General features: G+C 41.8%; 1 protein-coding gene across 1 annotated transcript in view; it reads left to right on the plus strand.

The window, feature by feature from the left end:
* The window catches only part of LOC105303931 (protein kinase C-binding protein NELL1), a 174,062-nt gene that overhangs the window by 46,775 nt on the left and 110,080 nt on the right, over positions 1-17,207 (plus strand). The window contains exon 2 of the mRNA XM_023521884.1: positions 15,985-16,135. Coding sequence (XP_023377652.1) covers positions 15,985-16,135 — 151 coding nt within the window. The remainder of the gene's footprint in view (positions 1-15,984; positions 16,136-17,207) is intronic.

Genomic DNA, 17,207 nt, shown 5'->3' on the forward strand with positions numbered 1-17,207 from the left:
AAGGAAGATGGCTGTATTTCTACATTACATTGTTTTTTTTTTTTGCTAAAAGCGCTCTTTCTGGTCATACCAAGGGCTGAGAGGATCCGAACCTCAGTGATAGCCGTTGTTACCAGGGCCCCAGCATCTGCTGAGAAGCACCTGGGTAAGCTGGGAAGGACTCGAGAGGGCAGGGGATAGAGGGGGTTTGTGTGGGGCCTGGGTGTGTAGAGGGTGCTCAGTATTAGCACAAACTAAAGATGTGTTGGGGCGGGGCCACAATCCAGACGCAAAGAGGGTCAGCCAAGTAAGGGCTGAGTGGTGTGAACCGGCAAGGGAATGCCACCAGCTGGTGACATTGTGCAGTGTGCCACGTTTTCTCAATGCTAGAATTCACTGCATTGTTGCCTGTGGGGATGTGGGCTCTGTGTTGACAGGTCATCTAATTTTTTACTGGAGATCTAGATTTTTATATGAGGTCTCCCAATTTTTATACTGTATTCCATTGACTTTGAGACACACACACTTATTCACATTTTCATAATTATATAATAAATGCTCTTGCAATCAGTAGTGTCCTAAAGTTATGACACCTTTTAGTTTTCTTTTTTAGGGTGCGTAAACTAATGGTGTATCTGATCATTTGTGGCACCTTGGACGTAATGAAATGTGGTGTGTTGGTCGGGAGGGTATGTATAGCCCTGGGGGCTAAACCAACATGCTGATGCGGTACCTGGTCTCAGAATGGTCAGTTGGCCACTATTGACCTGGAGCCAGGATGCCAAGCAGGACCCAATTCTCAGCTGTGGCTGCTTGTCACGTCTGAGAATTGAATAAATCCTGAGTCTGGCTTCACCCGGACTGTTTTTTTCTCCGAGTCTCTGGGGGTGACGAGCCGTAATGAAGAAGGCCCCCACCGGCCAGACATTTATGAGCTGCAGGCTTCATTGGGAAGGAGAGGCACGGGGTGGTTGGTGTTTGGGACTTTCCCTGGCAGTTGGCTTTTAGATACATGGTTCATGCATAAGCTAGCCACAACATTCTTTTTTGAAGTTTCATTTAAACAGAAGATCTCACCATAATAGAAACTAGTGGTGTGTGCCTCAGTGTGTGTGGTAAGGACAGAGAGAGCGGCTCCCAGGACTCCTGCTTCCATTCGCTCGTTTTTTTAATCTGTGACTTTGGAATCCCTGCTCTCTCAATCTGAATGACGGGCTGGGGGAAAATCATTTCTTTTTACTTTTTTTTGAGTTCTTATCTTTAAAGATGCTCCTAAAGCTGACTTATGTATTGATCAATCAGCCAAGTATTAAGTCAGAGTCTGCTCTGCTGATGTGTGCCAGCCGCTGTGCTGGGTCCTAATTGTATAAGAATTTGACTACGTCCTGCCCTGGGTCTGGGTGCAAGGAGGAGAGAACCAGCAGTCTATTATGTCATAGTCATTCATTCATTCAACAAATATTTATTGTACAATCTTGTGACAGGCATTGTTCTGGGTGTCGGAGATGTAGCAGAGAAAAGACAAAATCTCTGTCTTCATGAAGCCCATGTTCTAGCAGAGATGGGCAATCACAGTAAATAAATAATTATAGTTGTAACAAATCAGAAACTTTAGATAGTAATATATACTGTGAAGGAAATAAAATAGCAATATGATAGAGAGGGATAGGATAATTGGGGAAGGCTTCCCTGCAAAAGTGCTATTTGAGCTGATGCCTGAATGCAGAAGGAGTCAGCCATGCAAATGATCATAATATTATTAATGATCACTTACGTTATTAATGATGAACACTTTTCATGTGCTAGGCACTGTTCTAAATCCTTTATATTCATTAACTCATTTAATCCTTATAATAATCCATACTAATCCTACAAGAGAAATGGGTTTTATGAGCACGATTTTACAGGAAGGAAAACAGAGGTACAGGGAGGTAAAATCAGTTGGCCAATGTTTTAGGTCCAGTAAGTGGCAAAGCTGAGAGTTGAATCCAGGTGGTTTTGCTCCAGATCGAACATTCCTGGAATAACTGGTACAGAGACCCTTAGGACCGAATAAGTTTAAGAGGCTCAAGGATGGCCAGTGTGGGTGGAGGTATCAGAGGAGGCCGGAGAGCATGGCCAGGGCCAAAGTAAAAGCTTGATCTTTATTTCAGCTCCAGCTGCAGCGCCAAGTCATGCGGAGTCTTTTGGGCTGAAGTATGGAGGTAGGGTTTTATTTAAATTGTGCATCATGCACAATTATGCAGTGTGGCTGATTGAATAATGACCCCCTCCCCCTAAAGGTAGCCCTGTCTTAATCTCCAGAACCTGTGACTATATCGCTTTACATGATAAAAGCAACTTTGTAGGTATGATTAAATTAAGCATCTTCAGGTGAGGAGATTATCTTGGATTATTCAGGTGGGCCCAATGTAATCACAAATGCCTTTATCAAGCGGAACCAGGAAGCTCAGAGAAGGTGAAAGCAGAGGGAGGCTGCAAGATGTTATGCTGCTGCCTTTGGAACTGTAGGAAGGAGATATGAACCAAGGAAAGTTGGAAAAGGCAAGGAAATGCTTCTCTTCTAAAGCCTCCACAGGGGCGTGGTCCTGTGCATGCCTTGGTTACGGTCTAGTGAAACCCTTTTCAGACTTCTGACCTCCAGAACTGTAAATTAATTTGTGTTGTTTTAAGCCACTAAATTTGCAGTAATTTGTTGTAGCAGCATCAGGGAACTAATATAGGCAGGTATTCGAGGGTTTAAAATAAGGGGCTGAGGTGATTGATATGTGCTTTAAGTTTGAAAACGGTCTCCTTGATTCTCTGATACATGGAGGGTGGTGGGAGAAGAGAGAGAGTCAGAGGAGAGGAGGGGACTGGGGAGAAGAGAAGGGAGGAGAGGAGGAAAGACAAGTAGAAGTTGATATGGCAGCTGCTGCATTATCGTAGTCCAAAGGATTGGAGGTCAGAGTGGTGAAGCAGGTGGAGCTCCGGGCTTGCCGTTGAATAGATGTTCTCAGAGGCACCCTGACAATGAGCAGGCGGAGGAATGCAGGAAGGAGCCTCAAAGTGGTCTCAGAAGTAAGAGGAAAACTGGAAGAAAGCAGTGTTAAAAAGATAGTGTCTTAAAAAGGAGAGAGGACGACTGTTTGGGAGGTTGCCAGAGGTCAGTTAGGCTAAGGATAGAGAACTGGCCATTGGATTGGACAAGATGCAGAATGTAGGATGTGTCAGAATAAGTGGTACTAAATACTGGCTGGATACCTCTCTCCAGAATGAGTCTGTCTTATTCATCATGGTACGGTGCCTGCCACAGAGAACGTGCTTCACAAATATGTATTTGAATGGGTGAATGATTCAATTTTGAAGTGGAGAGGGAAAAACACCCTTCCCTGGGGGCTCTAGAAGCTTCATGGAATTAGAGGAATTGGGCTGGGCCATGAGAGACAGGCAGGATTTGGATAGGTGTGGAGAAGGTGGCTGGAACTCTAGGTGGGAGAAAAGTTAAAATTACATGCCCATGGAGCTCCTCACCTGTGCCCCGCTCTCAGCTCACCTGTGGCCTGAGAGGGCTTAGCACAGGCTGAACTAATAATCACTCCTGGTGGAGGCAGTTCAGGGATCCCAAAAGAATATTTATGTGCTGGCTAAGTCAGATCATCCCAAATAGAAAAGACTCCTTGAGAACCTACTAGGCACCTTTTGAGATGAATTATTATCAAGACGCTATCTAATACACTATTTAATTTACTGAAAATTGACTCAGTGTTGTTACCCTAGGACATGCAAGAACCAAGTTATTTGCATCAGTGATCAAATGTCAGTTTTCCCCCAAATCGACATTTTCATTTCTTTAAAAAAAGCTTCTGTCATTGGAGATTGTAACTTTTGCCCTTGGTTGCAGATGTTTGGGACGGTGGTACAGAGCAATTGGTAGAGAGGGATCCAGTAGCCAGATAGCAATTGGCTTTGAGTTCAAGAGCAAGCAGCATTTCCAATACTCATTTTAAGGGTGATGTTAATGTTTAATGGAATCAGGATAAAATCTCTAGAGAGAAGTTCAGTTTTTCAAAGAAGCATATCAAGTTTGCAAGAAACCATGTCCATAGCACCCCCCTTGGATAGGTGTACCCATTTCTTGGAGTTTCTGTGTGAAGCCTGGAGTTTCAGGAGTCCAGAAGGCTTTACTGACCCTCAGTACAGAATTGAAAAGTCAATAATTTCAGTTTTCCCAGAAGCCTGAAAGCACAGATACACTGTGGCCAACACCGATGAATAGCGAGGGAGACCTCCCCAGCAGTGACTCTGGAACTAATTAGCTAACAAGGCGTGTAATTAGATTAATGCACGTGATCAAAGAACTGATGTGCTTTTTTAGGACAGTGGAAATAAAGGAGCCGAAAAAGCATTTCATTCAGGAGTTCCAAATTATTAGTCCTGTTAGAAATATCCAGGATACTTGTAACAAAAGAGAAAACATCCTCCAGTGGCCCCAGCCAGCAATTATGGGCCCTGACAGGTGATTTGTATCAGACTGGGATTGGGGTGGTGGTGAGTGGTGAGGGTATCTTATTCACCACTTAATTTCTGCTGGTTTACCTGGGACTAATGCTGCTTTATGAATTCTTTCTGTTGTGGAACGTTGTGAAGATTATTTTCCTCCTTGCCATAGTGTAGTGAGAGGTTCCCACATTACTCTCCTGGCATACATAGTGACCAGACTTGCCCTAAACTAATAGGCTAGTTATTTCTGGAAGGATCCCCTCTAGCTGTCCTTCCTTTAGCTGGAAAGAAATTGCCCATATGAAGCTTGCCAAGGCCCCTCTGGCTCCCCAGGCATGGACTTCTGCAATGCAGGGCCCCCAGCCCCTCCTAGTATCGAGTCATGCCCCTTACCTCTGACCGCTGGGACTCCAATACAGCAGATTTTACCCCCCACTCTCTCCTCATTCCCTACTTTGCATTCATTCCTTCACTTCTGTCTGAGGTAATGCTGCCCTCTTGGTCCCCAAGTGCCAAATTTGTGCAGTTTCTGGGTTAAAATATTGCTGAGGCCATGAAAGTCATTTCTCATTGAGCCTCTGACAGTTGGCTAATTAATATGATTTTGGTCATTGCAGCCTGTGTTGAAGTTGAACCAATTTCCCAGGGGTGGAAAGTCAGACATTAATCCACTAAACCAACTAAATTACTTGTGTGTGAGAAAGAAGACAATTTCATCAGGAGTATTTTCCTGTAGTTTGACATCTAGCTTTGCAGGTTGTGGACTTTTAAGAGCATTTTCTTGTCTGATGACAGGGGAGCTTGGATTCCCGATAGAAAAGTTATGTGATTAAGAGACCCCAAATTAAACACACGCTTAGAGCTGTTTGCATAGCACCGTGAGAGGATGCCAACTCTATTTGGAAGCTGGGAAAATAAATAGCCAACGCTGTTTAATATCAGGCTGAATACCAGCTTATCCAGAAGAGTGTCACCTTCTGCTTTTCTGTGCCACAACTGTCTTTTTGCCCATGAACCATGGGAGCTTACCTTTGAAACATTAGCTGTTCACCCTAGTAATTACTCCATCCTCTAATTTAATGAAAACCTATTAAACCGAAACAATAATTAAAATGAGACATCATCTCTGTAGGAGGTTTGCATATTAAAACCACTGTGCATTTCAATGCAGGAAGATTTTTATTCTTGAAAAACAGCATTTGAGGCAACATGTAAAAATGATTTATAATGAATAATCATAAATTATTCATTATGAGAGCTTGGCAGTTAACATGATGCCCTACTGTTTACTACTGAATTCGAGTAGATGTGACAAGGTCAAGGCCAATACAACATTTGAAATGTCTCTTTTATGCCTGAGAATTAGGAATGCACAAAAGGAAACTAATTAGGTCAGCCCACCACTCCAAACTTTTTAAGGCTAGAGATTGTACTTCAATATATGGAGGAGTTAAAGGTCCCAGAGGAGGGGTACCTCTTCGGTAGGAGGGACCTGGCATTGGAGTGGACAAGTTTAATGATTCTCTTGTCTGGGGATTAGGGAAGCCATGCAGAAATATATAAAAAGAGCTGCAAAATTTCAGTCTGAAGACATATCTCTTCTACTTGCCAGTGGTGGGATCATGGGCAAGTCGCTTATCTTCTATAAGCCAGAGATTCTTTACCTTTAAAGCGAGGCTATTAATACCTAACCAATGGGTTAATATGAATATGAAATGTCATGTGCGTGAACATGTTGGCAAATGTTAAAGCTAAGACTTTAGCGTGTAGATTCCTGAGCCGCCTTTGCAGACCTTCTCAGAAATGTCCTAAGGAGAGGTTGAGAGAGTGGAAAAACTTATTGAACACAAGCTGGGTACTTGGCATGTTCCACATATTTTTCCTATTACTTCTTTACTAAACCCTACAAGATGGATAATATTACTACTGTGTTACAGATGAGGCAACTCGTGGATTAAGGAAGGAAGCTAAATTACCCAAGGTCTCAGTTTACATGGTGGAGCCAGTATTCATTCAAATGCTGGTTGGGCTGAGATGGATGGATGGGGCTGAGAGGCAGTGCTGCATCTTGGTTGGAGCTAGACAGATCTGAGTTTGAATTCCAGCTGTAACACTTAGCAGGGAGCTTCTTAACTTTTCGTACCTCATCTATAAAATGGTGATAGCAATTTTATATATCACTAGGCTGCTGGCTGCTGTGAGGACTAAATTAGGTAGTTATATTTAAAGCCCTTAGCTTGACATCTAGCACACAGCAAAATTTCGAAGATGTTTGGTTTTTGGCTAGCTGGCTAGATTGAAGTGGCTGTGAGTCCCAAGGCCCCTGCTCAATTTTTAATTTTAAGAGGAGAGTTAGAACTGATCACTAGCTGTGCCTACAGCTATGGCTGGCAACTTCTGTTCACCCACCCATTGCCCTTCTCCTGGGTCACAGCCATAAGCAGCTGTGACATGGTGGTCGCTGGCACAGCTTGATATTCACCCATCCTCCAGGACCCAGGGCCTGCCGTCGCTTTGTTCTAAATAAGCAAACATTTGTCATGTGCTTCCTATGTGTCATGCATTGTTTTAAGAGATTAACATATACTTGTTGATTTAATCTTCATACTGTCCCTGTGAGATAAATGCAATTTTATTTCCATTTTACAGATGAGGAAGCTGTAGCACAGAGAAATTCATTTGTCCAAGGTCACACATCTGATAAGTGGTGAATCTGGAATGTGAACCAATCCACTATCTTACACTGCTGCTTAGTGGGAAGATCACCTTTCAAAGGAGGTGCTCTCCTGTCCTGTTCCGAGTTATTCCAGCCCTGCGGTGTCCTTTGAGCATGCCCACTTATGTCTGTGAACTGAACAACTGAGCACTTCCCATTTCTGTTTGTGTATTTAGTATTAGATTCTTAGCCCCATTGTGGACAGAAGAAGTATCTTAGTCCATTTGTGTTCATAGTGCCTGGTACAGAGGAGAGCTCAATAGAGATTTTAAAGATAAATCATGAAAGAGCAAATGAATGAATGGTTGGATGGGTAGTTCGCAGAGGGCAGGGACAAAGACTGCCCTCATGTCTTCCATAAGAACCCAGAGAGCATCCTTTGCTGGGAACAGTGTTCATGCCTGTACTCCGCAAACTTTTCTGCATATAACTTAAAACGCTTTGTGGTGGGGACACCCTTGGGGTTCTCAGGCTCGTGATGGTGTGGATTAAAATGCTACCTGAGGAAGCTTGACTGTCAGTTATCGCTAAAACACACCTCAACCCCCTTAGCCTGAGCTTCCATGGGCAGGGGGTCCATGTTGAAATGCCCCAGCAGGCCACCCTGGGAGCTCACTGGTCCCCTGCATTAAGGAGGGGCGTGGTATTCCGCAGGAACCCAGGCCTGGTTGAGGCTGGCCGAAGGTAGAGTCTGATGTCCTCAGTGATTTAGAGACATAATTACCTCATTAAAGGCAATGTGATTGTTGCTTATTTACTTCCTTAGCAGGATGCCCTTCTTGTTTTTCCCATTCCCATAGTATCCTCTTATATTTTAGCATACAATTTGTTGTTTTTTCCCTACAATGATTCTCAGAAGATTTGGAAAATTCACACACATGGGAAGAAAAATTTCACGCGTTAGCTCCCAATTGCTGACATTTTAGTTGAAGGCCATTCTTATCTCTCTGCTATGCATCACTAAATTTTTATACAGAGATATAATGTACATACAATTGTGTGCCAGTTTGACATTATTGCCTAGGCATTTTCTGTTACTCTAATACTTTGATATCATATCTTACATAATTTTCCATTGGGCATATATAGTCTGATTTACTCAAGCATTCCTTACTCTTGGTTACCTTTTTTTGCTATCCAATGTGGTCTTTTTTTTTTTTTGATTGAGATATAATTGACATATAAATGATATTAGTTTCAAGTGTACAATAGAATGATTCAATATTTGTATATATTGCAAAATGATTACCATACAGTTATAAACATCTTTTTTCTTGAGATGAGAACTTTTAAGATCTACTCTCTTAGCAACTTTCAGATATAAAATATTGTTAACTCTAGTCACCATGCTTACGTCCCCAAAACTTATAATTGGAAGTTTGTACCACATGCAATTCAGTCTTAATCTCATTAAATCTTTTCACTTGTCTTTTCTTTTTTGTCCACTTGTCCTGTGATTCAGATAGAGCTGGTATCTATGCTTTCTCTATTCCGAGGGATCCAGCTGAGATGGGGGTGAAAGGATGAGGATTAAGGGGGGGACTTGATCACTGGTGGGTTGCAGAGAGTGGGGAGGCAGCCCAAAGAAGCAGTGGTTACAGCTTGCTAATTTCTTGGTGATAAGGGGATGTGTTCATTATCCTTACTGGCATTTTAAATGTTTATAAGAAGAGCTGATGCCTCATCATGCCTATCTAATAAGTAAAATTATGGGGGCACGGGAATCTTTTGATTGAATCATGTGGTAATTACAAAAAAATTGATTAACATTATGTGTCACAGGATTTTTAGGTTTAGTCTCCTAATGGAGCAATTGGGGATGCTTACCTGGGTTTATTATTCCTGAGGCAGCTCATTAGTTTAATGCACTTTTTCTCAACAAGTTGGGGTTATAGTTGAGTGTCTTTGGTAAATCTTCACTGTGTTGTGTTCTAGACTTTAGAGTCAAGATACATTTATTAATATAATAGACATCTGTTGAAGCTCTGCCGTGTGCCAGGCAGTGTGCAGAGCATGGCGTACATGTTGGTAAATTATTCCTCATGGAATTTCCAGTCTAATGGGCATGATAGCCATTAATAAAATGATTATGGAGAACCTTGATTATGAAAATACAGTGAAGGTCAATACAGGGAACCTGAGCTGGCCTAGATCAGTCAGAGAAAGCTGGGCCGAAGGAGTCACAGTTAAGCTGGCAGTCAAAGAAGAGGGGAAGGAGAGAGAGGTCGCTGCAGATGGGAATGTGTGGGGGGGATGCACGAAGGTGGGGAGGAACATAGGGGGGATGTGTGAAGGTGAGGAGTAAAGGAAAAGGAATCTTGTGTGGCTGGAATGTGGAAGCGAGGGGGATGGGAGAACAGAAAGAGGATGAAAAAGTGAGCGGGGGGGTGGGGGGTGGTGCCAGGTTAATGAGATGGAGTGTAATGCAAGAGTCAGTTTTCTCTCCATTCACTTGTGTGAGACCGGGTGAACCATATAACTTCTCTGTGCCTCAGTTTCTTCACCTATGAAATGGGGGAGATGTTGATATTTAACTCATAGTAGTTGTACAAATAGATTGTTCATAATTATTTCCCGAGTCAGTATAATGCGTTGGGCACTGGATGTATGGTAATGATTTGCACTGAGCAGCGAGATCACACCTGTTGGCGAACAGTAGATGTAGCACGGTGAAGAGTGTAGTGTGTGGAACCAGCCTGCTATGTTGATATCTCAGCACCATGGCTTCCTAGCCCAGTGTCTTTTAGAAAATCACTGAAATTCTGTAAGCCTTAGTTTTCTTGTCTGTAAATAGGAAAAATAATGTTATTGTACGTGAGATGATATGCACCAAGCAGTTAATGCTGCACTCGGTACCATAATAAGCCAGACACGTTTGCTTTTTATCATTCTGGCTTCTAAAGCTAATGGAAATTTAATGAGATATTACTGTGAACTTGTTAGTGAAACATTCCTGCATATTAAGTAGGAGTCTCCTGGTGTCACCACTACTTTCTACTTGTGATTTCTCCTTCTTCGAAAGCTGCTTGGATCAATAACAACTGACGTTCTCAAAAAAGGGCTGCAGGACCTAACAGTGGGACACATGTCCCCCTCCCGCCACCCAGCAGAAATTGCCCCATGCATGGATGGTTGGCATTTCTGAATTGGCAAATTTCCTCTGTACTCAGAAATGAAAAGCTAACTGCCATTTAAAATCAACAAGTGTTGCTTTACCTTTTGGGGCCAATCTTACCACAAACTTATGTGGGACTCAGGCTAGAAGGCAGTGCCATGTCTATATATCAGGATTCTGGCATGTGTTGAGGTTCTTGGTGTAAATGTGCTGTAATTACTAAGATGTCGCCTGGATTCTCCATCAGTCAGGGCTGAGGCGGGCTGCGCTGGTGTGTTCGTTTTGTCATGTTTCTGGCTGCTGCTGTTTTTGCTTCCTCAATTCACTAATCTGTGGAGAGTTCCCTTCAATGTTAGGTTGAGCAGATGCTTTTCTGCTGAACTTTTAGTGAGAGAGATGCTTGCAGAGGAAGAAAAATGCCAGGATAATGAATGGGAAACATGTGGGTGTTCACATCTGCCCAGGGACCTTTCAATGAATGCCCTCTACTCCCTCTCTCTCCTACTTGGTAAATGCTCATTCATCTTTTTCACCTTAAGGTCAAAGACAGCCTCCATGGGCCCTCTCCTTCCTTTGTGCATTGCCCTATACTACTTGTTGTCTCCAGGTAACTGTCTTGCTTATGGAGCTGTCCTTGAAGGCAGAAACTATATTTTTACTTTCATTTCCCTGGTGCCTAGCACAGTGCCTGGCACAAAGGAAACACATATATATGTTTTTGGCAAAGAAAATCACTACCTTTTCTCATCCTAGAAGTCAGGGGAAAGGGAAATGAAGTCGCTTCTATATTAGGCGGAGTAGAGTGTGTGAATACCATCATTTAATTTCTCTCCTTCTCTACTCTCCAGTCTCCTTTCACCCAGCACTTTTTTTACTGATGCTTAATAATCACCATTAGCATTTTTAGTGTTTCTTTAAAAATGACTAGGTAGAATGGTTCATTCTAGGAAAGAGAAAGCACTTAACCCTTGCTGCTGAGTTAGCACTTCTTAACTAGATCGTGCAAAACCTCTGACTATTTGGAATGTCCTTATTTTTTCCTTTTTTTAAAAAATGTTCACCGTAAGTGGTTATTGTGTGGGAAATTACTGTGATGCGATGGTATCCTACAAGTATATTCCCAGAGGTCATAAAACAAAAAGCCTCACAAGCAGACCAAGTTCAGATGCTTGAATCATATGACTTATTAACTCAATTTAAAATATCCAGGAAGAAGCAAGGGAAGGAGATGGAGTAGGGTAACACACTTAGAATAGGGTACAAGTTGGAGGTTGGGAGACCCCACTGGATTTCTGGTTTATGCAGTGTCTGTATAGTCAGTCTTTATCTCTGCCCCATCAGCTTTGTCACTGATGCTGTGGTTACATGGACTGGAGCTGAGGTTATACAAAAAGGGGTTCAGCAGATGGGAAGTGCCTGGAGCCAGGGTGCTTCCTCTCTTGGAGAGACTCGGGCAAAAATGCCTGGCCACTGCTGTAGTTCACCAGTAATTTGGGGATCGGTGGTGGGTTTTACTTAGCATTTTTCAGACAGCATACATGTGGGGCCATTGTAGGAATGGAATGCGTGTCAAAGATGGGTGTCGGATTTAGGAGTGACAGCTATCATTCTGAAGGTGGCATGATTTGTAAATTATGACTTGGTCCTCCCACTCCTTTCTATTTATAAGTAACACTCTCATTCAATCCTTTTTATCTGTGTTCAGCACACTTATGTTCCATTTATTCGATCTACATTTAACATATTTCACAGGTTTCTAGCTTGCTATCTATATTTAACACATCCTATGAGCTTTATCCCGCTTGTTTTTCTTCTCTCTGGCAGCATTGAATATTCTTAAATAATCCAGCAAACATACATGATAGTGGTTGATTATGGAAGCATAATCACCATAGCCTCTCAATTAGTTTTCATTGGTTGGTTGCTCTTTTAACTAGGAAAAAGCTGGCTACTCCAAAGTAGGTGACATATCACTATTTTTAGTAATTGACAACTTTACATTTTTGTTTTGGAAAATCAGAGGAAGGAATTATAAAATCTGGGTGTTTTACAAATGAAAAAATAACCTCCATACTCCATTTTGCTATGTGGCTAGGATTAGGGTAAAGTGATTAACAAACAGAATGATGAGACTAGGAAGGAACTTGGAGATCATGGATTCTAATACACTTGATTTTCACATGTGGACTGTGAGGCTGAGAGACAAAGCGTCTTATGCCAGGGTGCACAGGTACATATCTGCTGAACTCAGAGTGGTCTTCCGTCTCTTGGAACCTGGTTCAGTTTTCTTGCCTCTGTACTGTAAGAAGAAGTGGGATTACTTCCTTGTGCGCTTTTAGTGGCTGAATTATGGTAAATTTACTTGAAAGAGCTTTTCTGAAAATGAGAATGTACATAAAGTTTCAATGTATCAAAATAGACACTTTTTTTTTTTTTTTACATTTCACTCTGGTGAATGCTAATGGGGCCTTTACTTCAATGTGCCTATCATTTATAAAGAAATGAGAAAAGCTGGCAAAAGAAATGTTCAGTTTTCTAGGAGGGCTGGGGGAACAGAAGTGTTGTCTGATTGGATGAGACCATTAGGTGGGGTGTCCTAGAAAGAGGGGGGGCTGAAGTGGCACTGAACACCATTTCCTTTAATTTGGTAGCTGCTGGCCCTTGGGAAGTACCCATGTATCTCCTAGTTTTCCAAATGGTATTCCTATTTTCTGACTAATATTTGTGGTTACTTGAAGTAACAACATAAATGACAAAAAATAAATGGAAAATAAATAAATTAATTCAGTAAGTATTGGATGCCTGTTTTCTACTGGACACTAAGAACTGTGGATACAGCAGCGAATAAGTGTGCCTGCCCTCATGGAACTTATAGTCTAGTGTGGACAGGAAGGAAATATGGTAAGAGACATGAAATAGATTGTGATGAGCGATAGAAAGAAACAATACACGGGTCACAATACGTATATTATAATAAGTGATATGGAGAAAATAACCAGAGTCGTGGTTTAGACATTTGCAAAGAGCCTGCTTTGGAGAGAGTGACCAGGAGGGTTGCCTTTGCAATGAGAGCTGAAGGAAAAGGAGGAGCAAGGCATGTGGACAGTGGGGGAAGACAACCGTGGGTAGAGGGGAGGGTACAAAGACTGAGACAGGAGTGGGCTTGGAGTGCTCCTTTAGCAACCGAGAAGAGTATGAAGTCAGGCGGGAGAGGTAGACAAGAGTCGATTTACGTGCGATTTTGCAGGTCATTCTGAAGAGCCTGGATTTTATCCTGAGAGCAGTGGGAAGCCATTGGAGGCTTTTAAGTGAGAGACTAAATGTTTTTGACTTTTGCTTTAAAAAGAATATTTCAGCTGCTGCGTGGAGAATGGAGAAGAAGAGAAGGCATTATAGAAGCAGGGAGATCAGCTAGATTGCCATTGCAGGTGTCCTAGGGAGAGATGATGGCAGCTTGGACAAGAGTTTTTAGAGCTGGGAAGAAGTGGACAGACTCCAGATTTGGGAGCCCTCATGATTTGCTCTTGCATTGGATATGGAGCATGGAGGGAAGGGAAGAATCAAGGATACATTTTATTTTTTTTTGGCTTGAGAATTGGGTGGGTCCATTTATTAGGACTGGGAACTCTAGGAGAAAATAGAGGGTTGGGAGAGAACTAGAGCTCTGTTGTGGCCACGTACAATTTGAAATGCTTATTAGACATATGGAGATCCTAAGAGGGGTAGCGAATATACAGTGTTGCTTAAGGAAGAGGTTGGGGTTGCAGATATAAATTTGGGTGTCATTGGCCGTGGGGCTGGATGATAGCACCCAGGGAGAATAGAGAGATCGGTGAAGACACCCATAACTGATGGGATGCTCATAGCTCTCTTCCCCAGTGGGCATTGATGATTGATCATGGCCCTCTTTTAATTGGGCCCAAGCTTCAGAATCCTCTGCTGAGCTCCCTAGGCAGCCAGTACCCATCAGTAGATTGCTAACTGGTATCTAAAGAAGAAAATAGCAAAAGGAAAAAAAAGGTAAACATATAAGTTAACCTCGAGAACTAAATATTTTTTTCTGGCACTAAATTCTAGGTAGAATTTATTATGAGGATGTTTGTCTAGCAGTAATGATAGAAAGTAATAATAAAAATGATAAAAATAATGTTCATAAACATTCGCTAATCTCTATAGTGCCTTGTTCATACATTTAATAGGTTTTGAATATCATCCTGGAAAGTCTTTGGGATTTTGTAGAAGGTGTAGAAGCATTCTCTAAGTGGCTGCCTCTTATCTCAGCCCTTGACCAAAGCTGACAGCCTGTCACCCAGCAGTAAAGTAGTGAATGACTTTCTTTGGGCAGAAAAGCAGATATTGTGCAGGTAGGTTTATGCTGGTAGAGTGCTCTGCCTGGGTTGAGTGTCCCCATGGTAGAGGACCAACCTTGCGTCATTGCCATTTGTAGTGTGGACTTTTGCAGACGGAAGACTGTGGTGTTCTTCTCTGCTGCAAACTTGAAATGGCAACTCATGGAATGATAAAAGGTTAAGCTCGGGAGGATTGACCAATCACCAAGTCCACACCCTCATTTTGCCAATGAAAAGCCTGAGGCTTGAGGTTAAGAACTCAAGAATTTCTTTGCATTAAAAGTCACTCTTTGGGATGAGGTTCTTTTAAGGTCTACACACACGTTTATGATGTTGCTTGGGCAAGGTGGCCTTTGAAGTTCTACATTTTTCAAAGGCTCCTTCTGCAGCCCTGGAGAAATAACCAAGTATTTATACAGTCAGAGGCGTGGGAAGGAGAGAAGGCCACCAAACACACTGTTGGTGTTCATTTATCATCCTTCGAATAGTTTTCTGTAACTCTGCTCTCTTGGTGCCTACTTTCTGATGCCAGGAAGTGTAGTATAAAATAAGGAGATAATACCCAGTTTATCATGACAAGGGTGAGTCTGAGTATGAAATGATGGATATCTCTCATTATGCAGATGTTGCAGAAAGATTCCTGTCCAGGAGCAAGATTAGCTGGACTCACACATCTCTAGGCCTGCTGAACTGGCCTTAACTTTAATAAATATTTCATGAGGAAAGTCATCCACTGCATGTTTACAGAGAAATTCCAGGCACGCTTATGGATCACAAACATGCCTTGTATTTATTCTTTATGCAAAAGCAGAGTTGTCTGGCATTATTAGTGCTAGTAAATCTCTGTAGGGCACAGAGCAAGGACAGGTTTCCCTAGAGGCATTGTGGAGAGAAGGACACAGAGTCCATTGAAAAAGTGACATTGGAGCCAGCGAGTGGAGTGACATTTGGATCCTGCTAGACTTAGGATTCTCTGAATTTAGGACCCTATTTATTTGACTACCTCTCACCTTATTTACTGCAACTTAATCCCTTTGCAGCTGGCCAAATTGCTCAGGATCCTGTCAGAATTCCTGTCAGAAAATCACCGGCCAATTGTGAACTTGTCAAAGTGACAAGTGGGCATGGTGGCAGAGATGGCATTTCTGGGTTTTGCATTGAATGAATGCAGCTGTATGGAGTGGTGGATGGCATCTGAAAATGAAAACTATTGACAAGAGGGGAAAATGAAAAATGCAGCCTGGATCCTTCGGACATGCATTTTTAACTGTGCATCTTATTTCTTCTTTCCTTCTCCTTTCCCTCCCCTCCTGTTTCTTCGGCTCTTCCTTCTTGACTCCTAGATACAGAGAGAGAGATCCATGCGGCCCCTCATGTGAGTGAGAAATTAATTCAGCTGTTCCGGAATAAGAGCGAATTCACCTTTTTGGCTACTGTACAGCAAAAGCCGTCGACTTCAGGGGTGATACTGTCCATTCGAGAACTGGAACACAGGTAAGAAAGCTCTACTTTTGAAAATCTACTTAGAACTAATGGATTATACAAAAATGCCTTGGAATTTGGAGGTTGTGGCTGCAAGAGAACATTCAGCTAGCTGACTCCTTGTTTCTATTGAACACATCAATAACTTTACTTTGTATAAAGAATTTACTTTGGGCAAAGGCTTTCTTGTTTGCTCTCCCAAGACCACAAGTGTCTTTCTCATCTATTTGCTATCTTCTGGTAGACTTTGCTCATATAAAACCACATCCTGTCTATCATATTTAGGTCATCAAGCAAGTGAATTAGTTACATTTAACAGTAACCTTCAATAAACATTTATCGTATGTTTACTTTATGCAGAACTGTGCTTGACATTGAGCATATAAAGTGAATAATACAGAATTTTCATTCCAAAGATCACGTAAACTAGGGCAGATGGACAAATAAATATAAAGTATTATATATGCAATGCTAATAATTTGTATGTAGGGAATCAGTGTAATAGTGGTTAATCCCACTAAGGCTTGTGGTAAGCCAAGAAAGACCAGAAAGGACGATGATCATATAAGGAAAAAAGGGAATAGATGTTTGACAGTCTGGATGGGAAGGAGTAAGGGATTGTGAGAACATCTTTCCAGAAACAGGTTGCCATGATTTGGGGAAGAAATGGGTAGGTGAGTAAAAACAATAGTAACTAATATTTTGAGCCCTGATAAATGCCAGGCATTGTTCTAAACACTTTGCACTAAACTCATTAAACACTTCAATGTTTTAACTCATTAATAAGAGACACTGCAGGTTTTTTGGGGTATGCAAGTTAATTCAAGGCTTTTTGAAGTTTTTGGTGCTTTGGGCTTGTTGAAATATAGAGAAATACCTCTTTTATAAATGTTTCTGATAGAATTAGCCTGAAAATACTATGGGGCGATAATTTGGTTTTGGAGAGGCTGGGAAAGCTTTTATTATCGAAAATGTTCATTTTGTATTTGTTTTATGCCATTATTCTATTTAATTAATTTTAACTTTTTTTTGTATGTACTTAATTTTGTTAAATCATATTTCATTAGACTTGCATTTTGAGGGG

This window comes from Pteropus vampyrus, unplaced genomic scaffold (genome assembly GCF_000151845.1).
Source record: "Pteropus vampyrus isolate Shadow unplaced genomic scaffold, Pvam_2.0 Scaffold321, whole genome shotgun sequence".
Classification (NCBI taxonomy): Eukaryota; Metazoa; Chordata; class Mammalia; order Chiroptera; family Pteropodidae; genus Pteropus; species Pteropus vampyrus.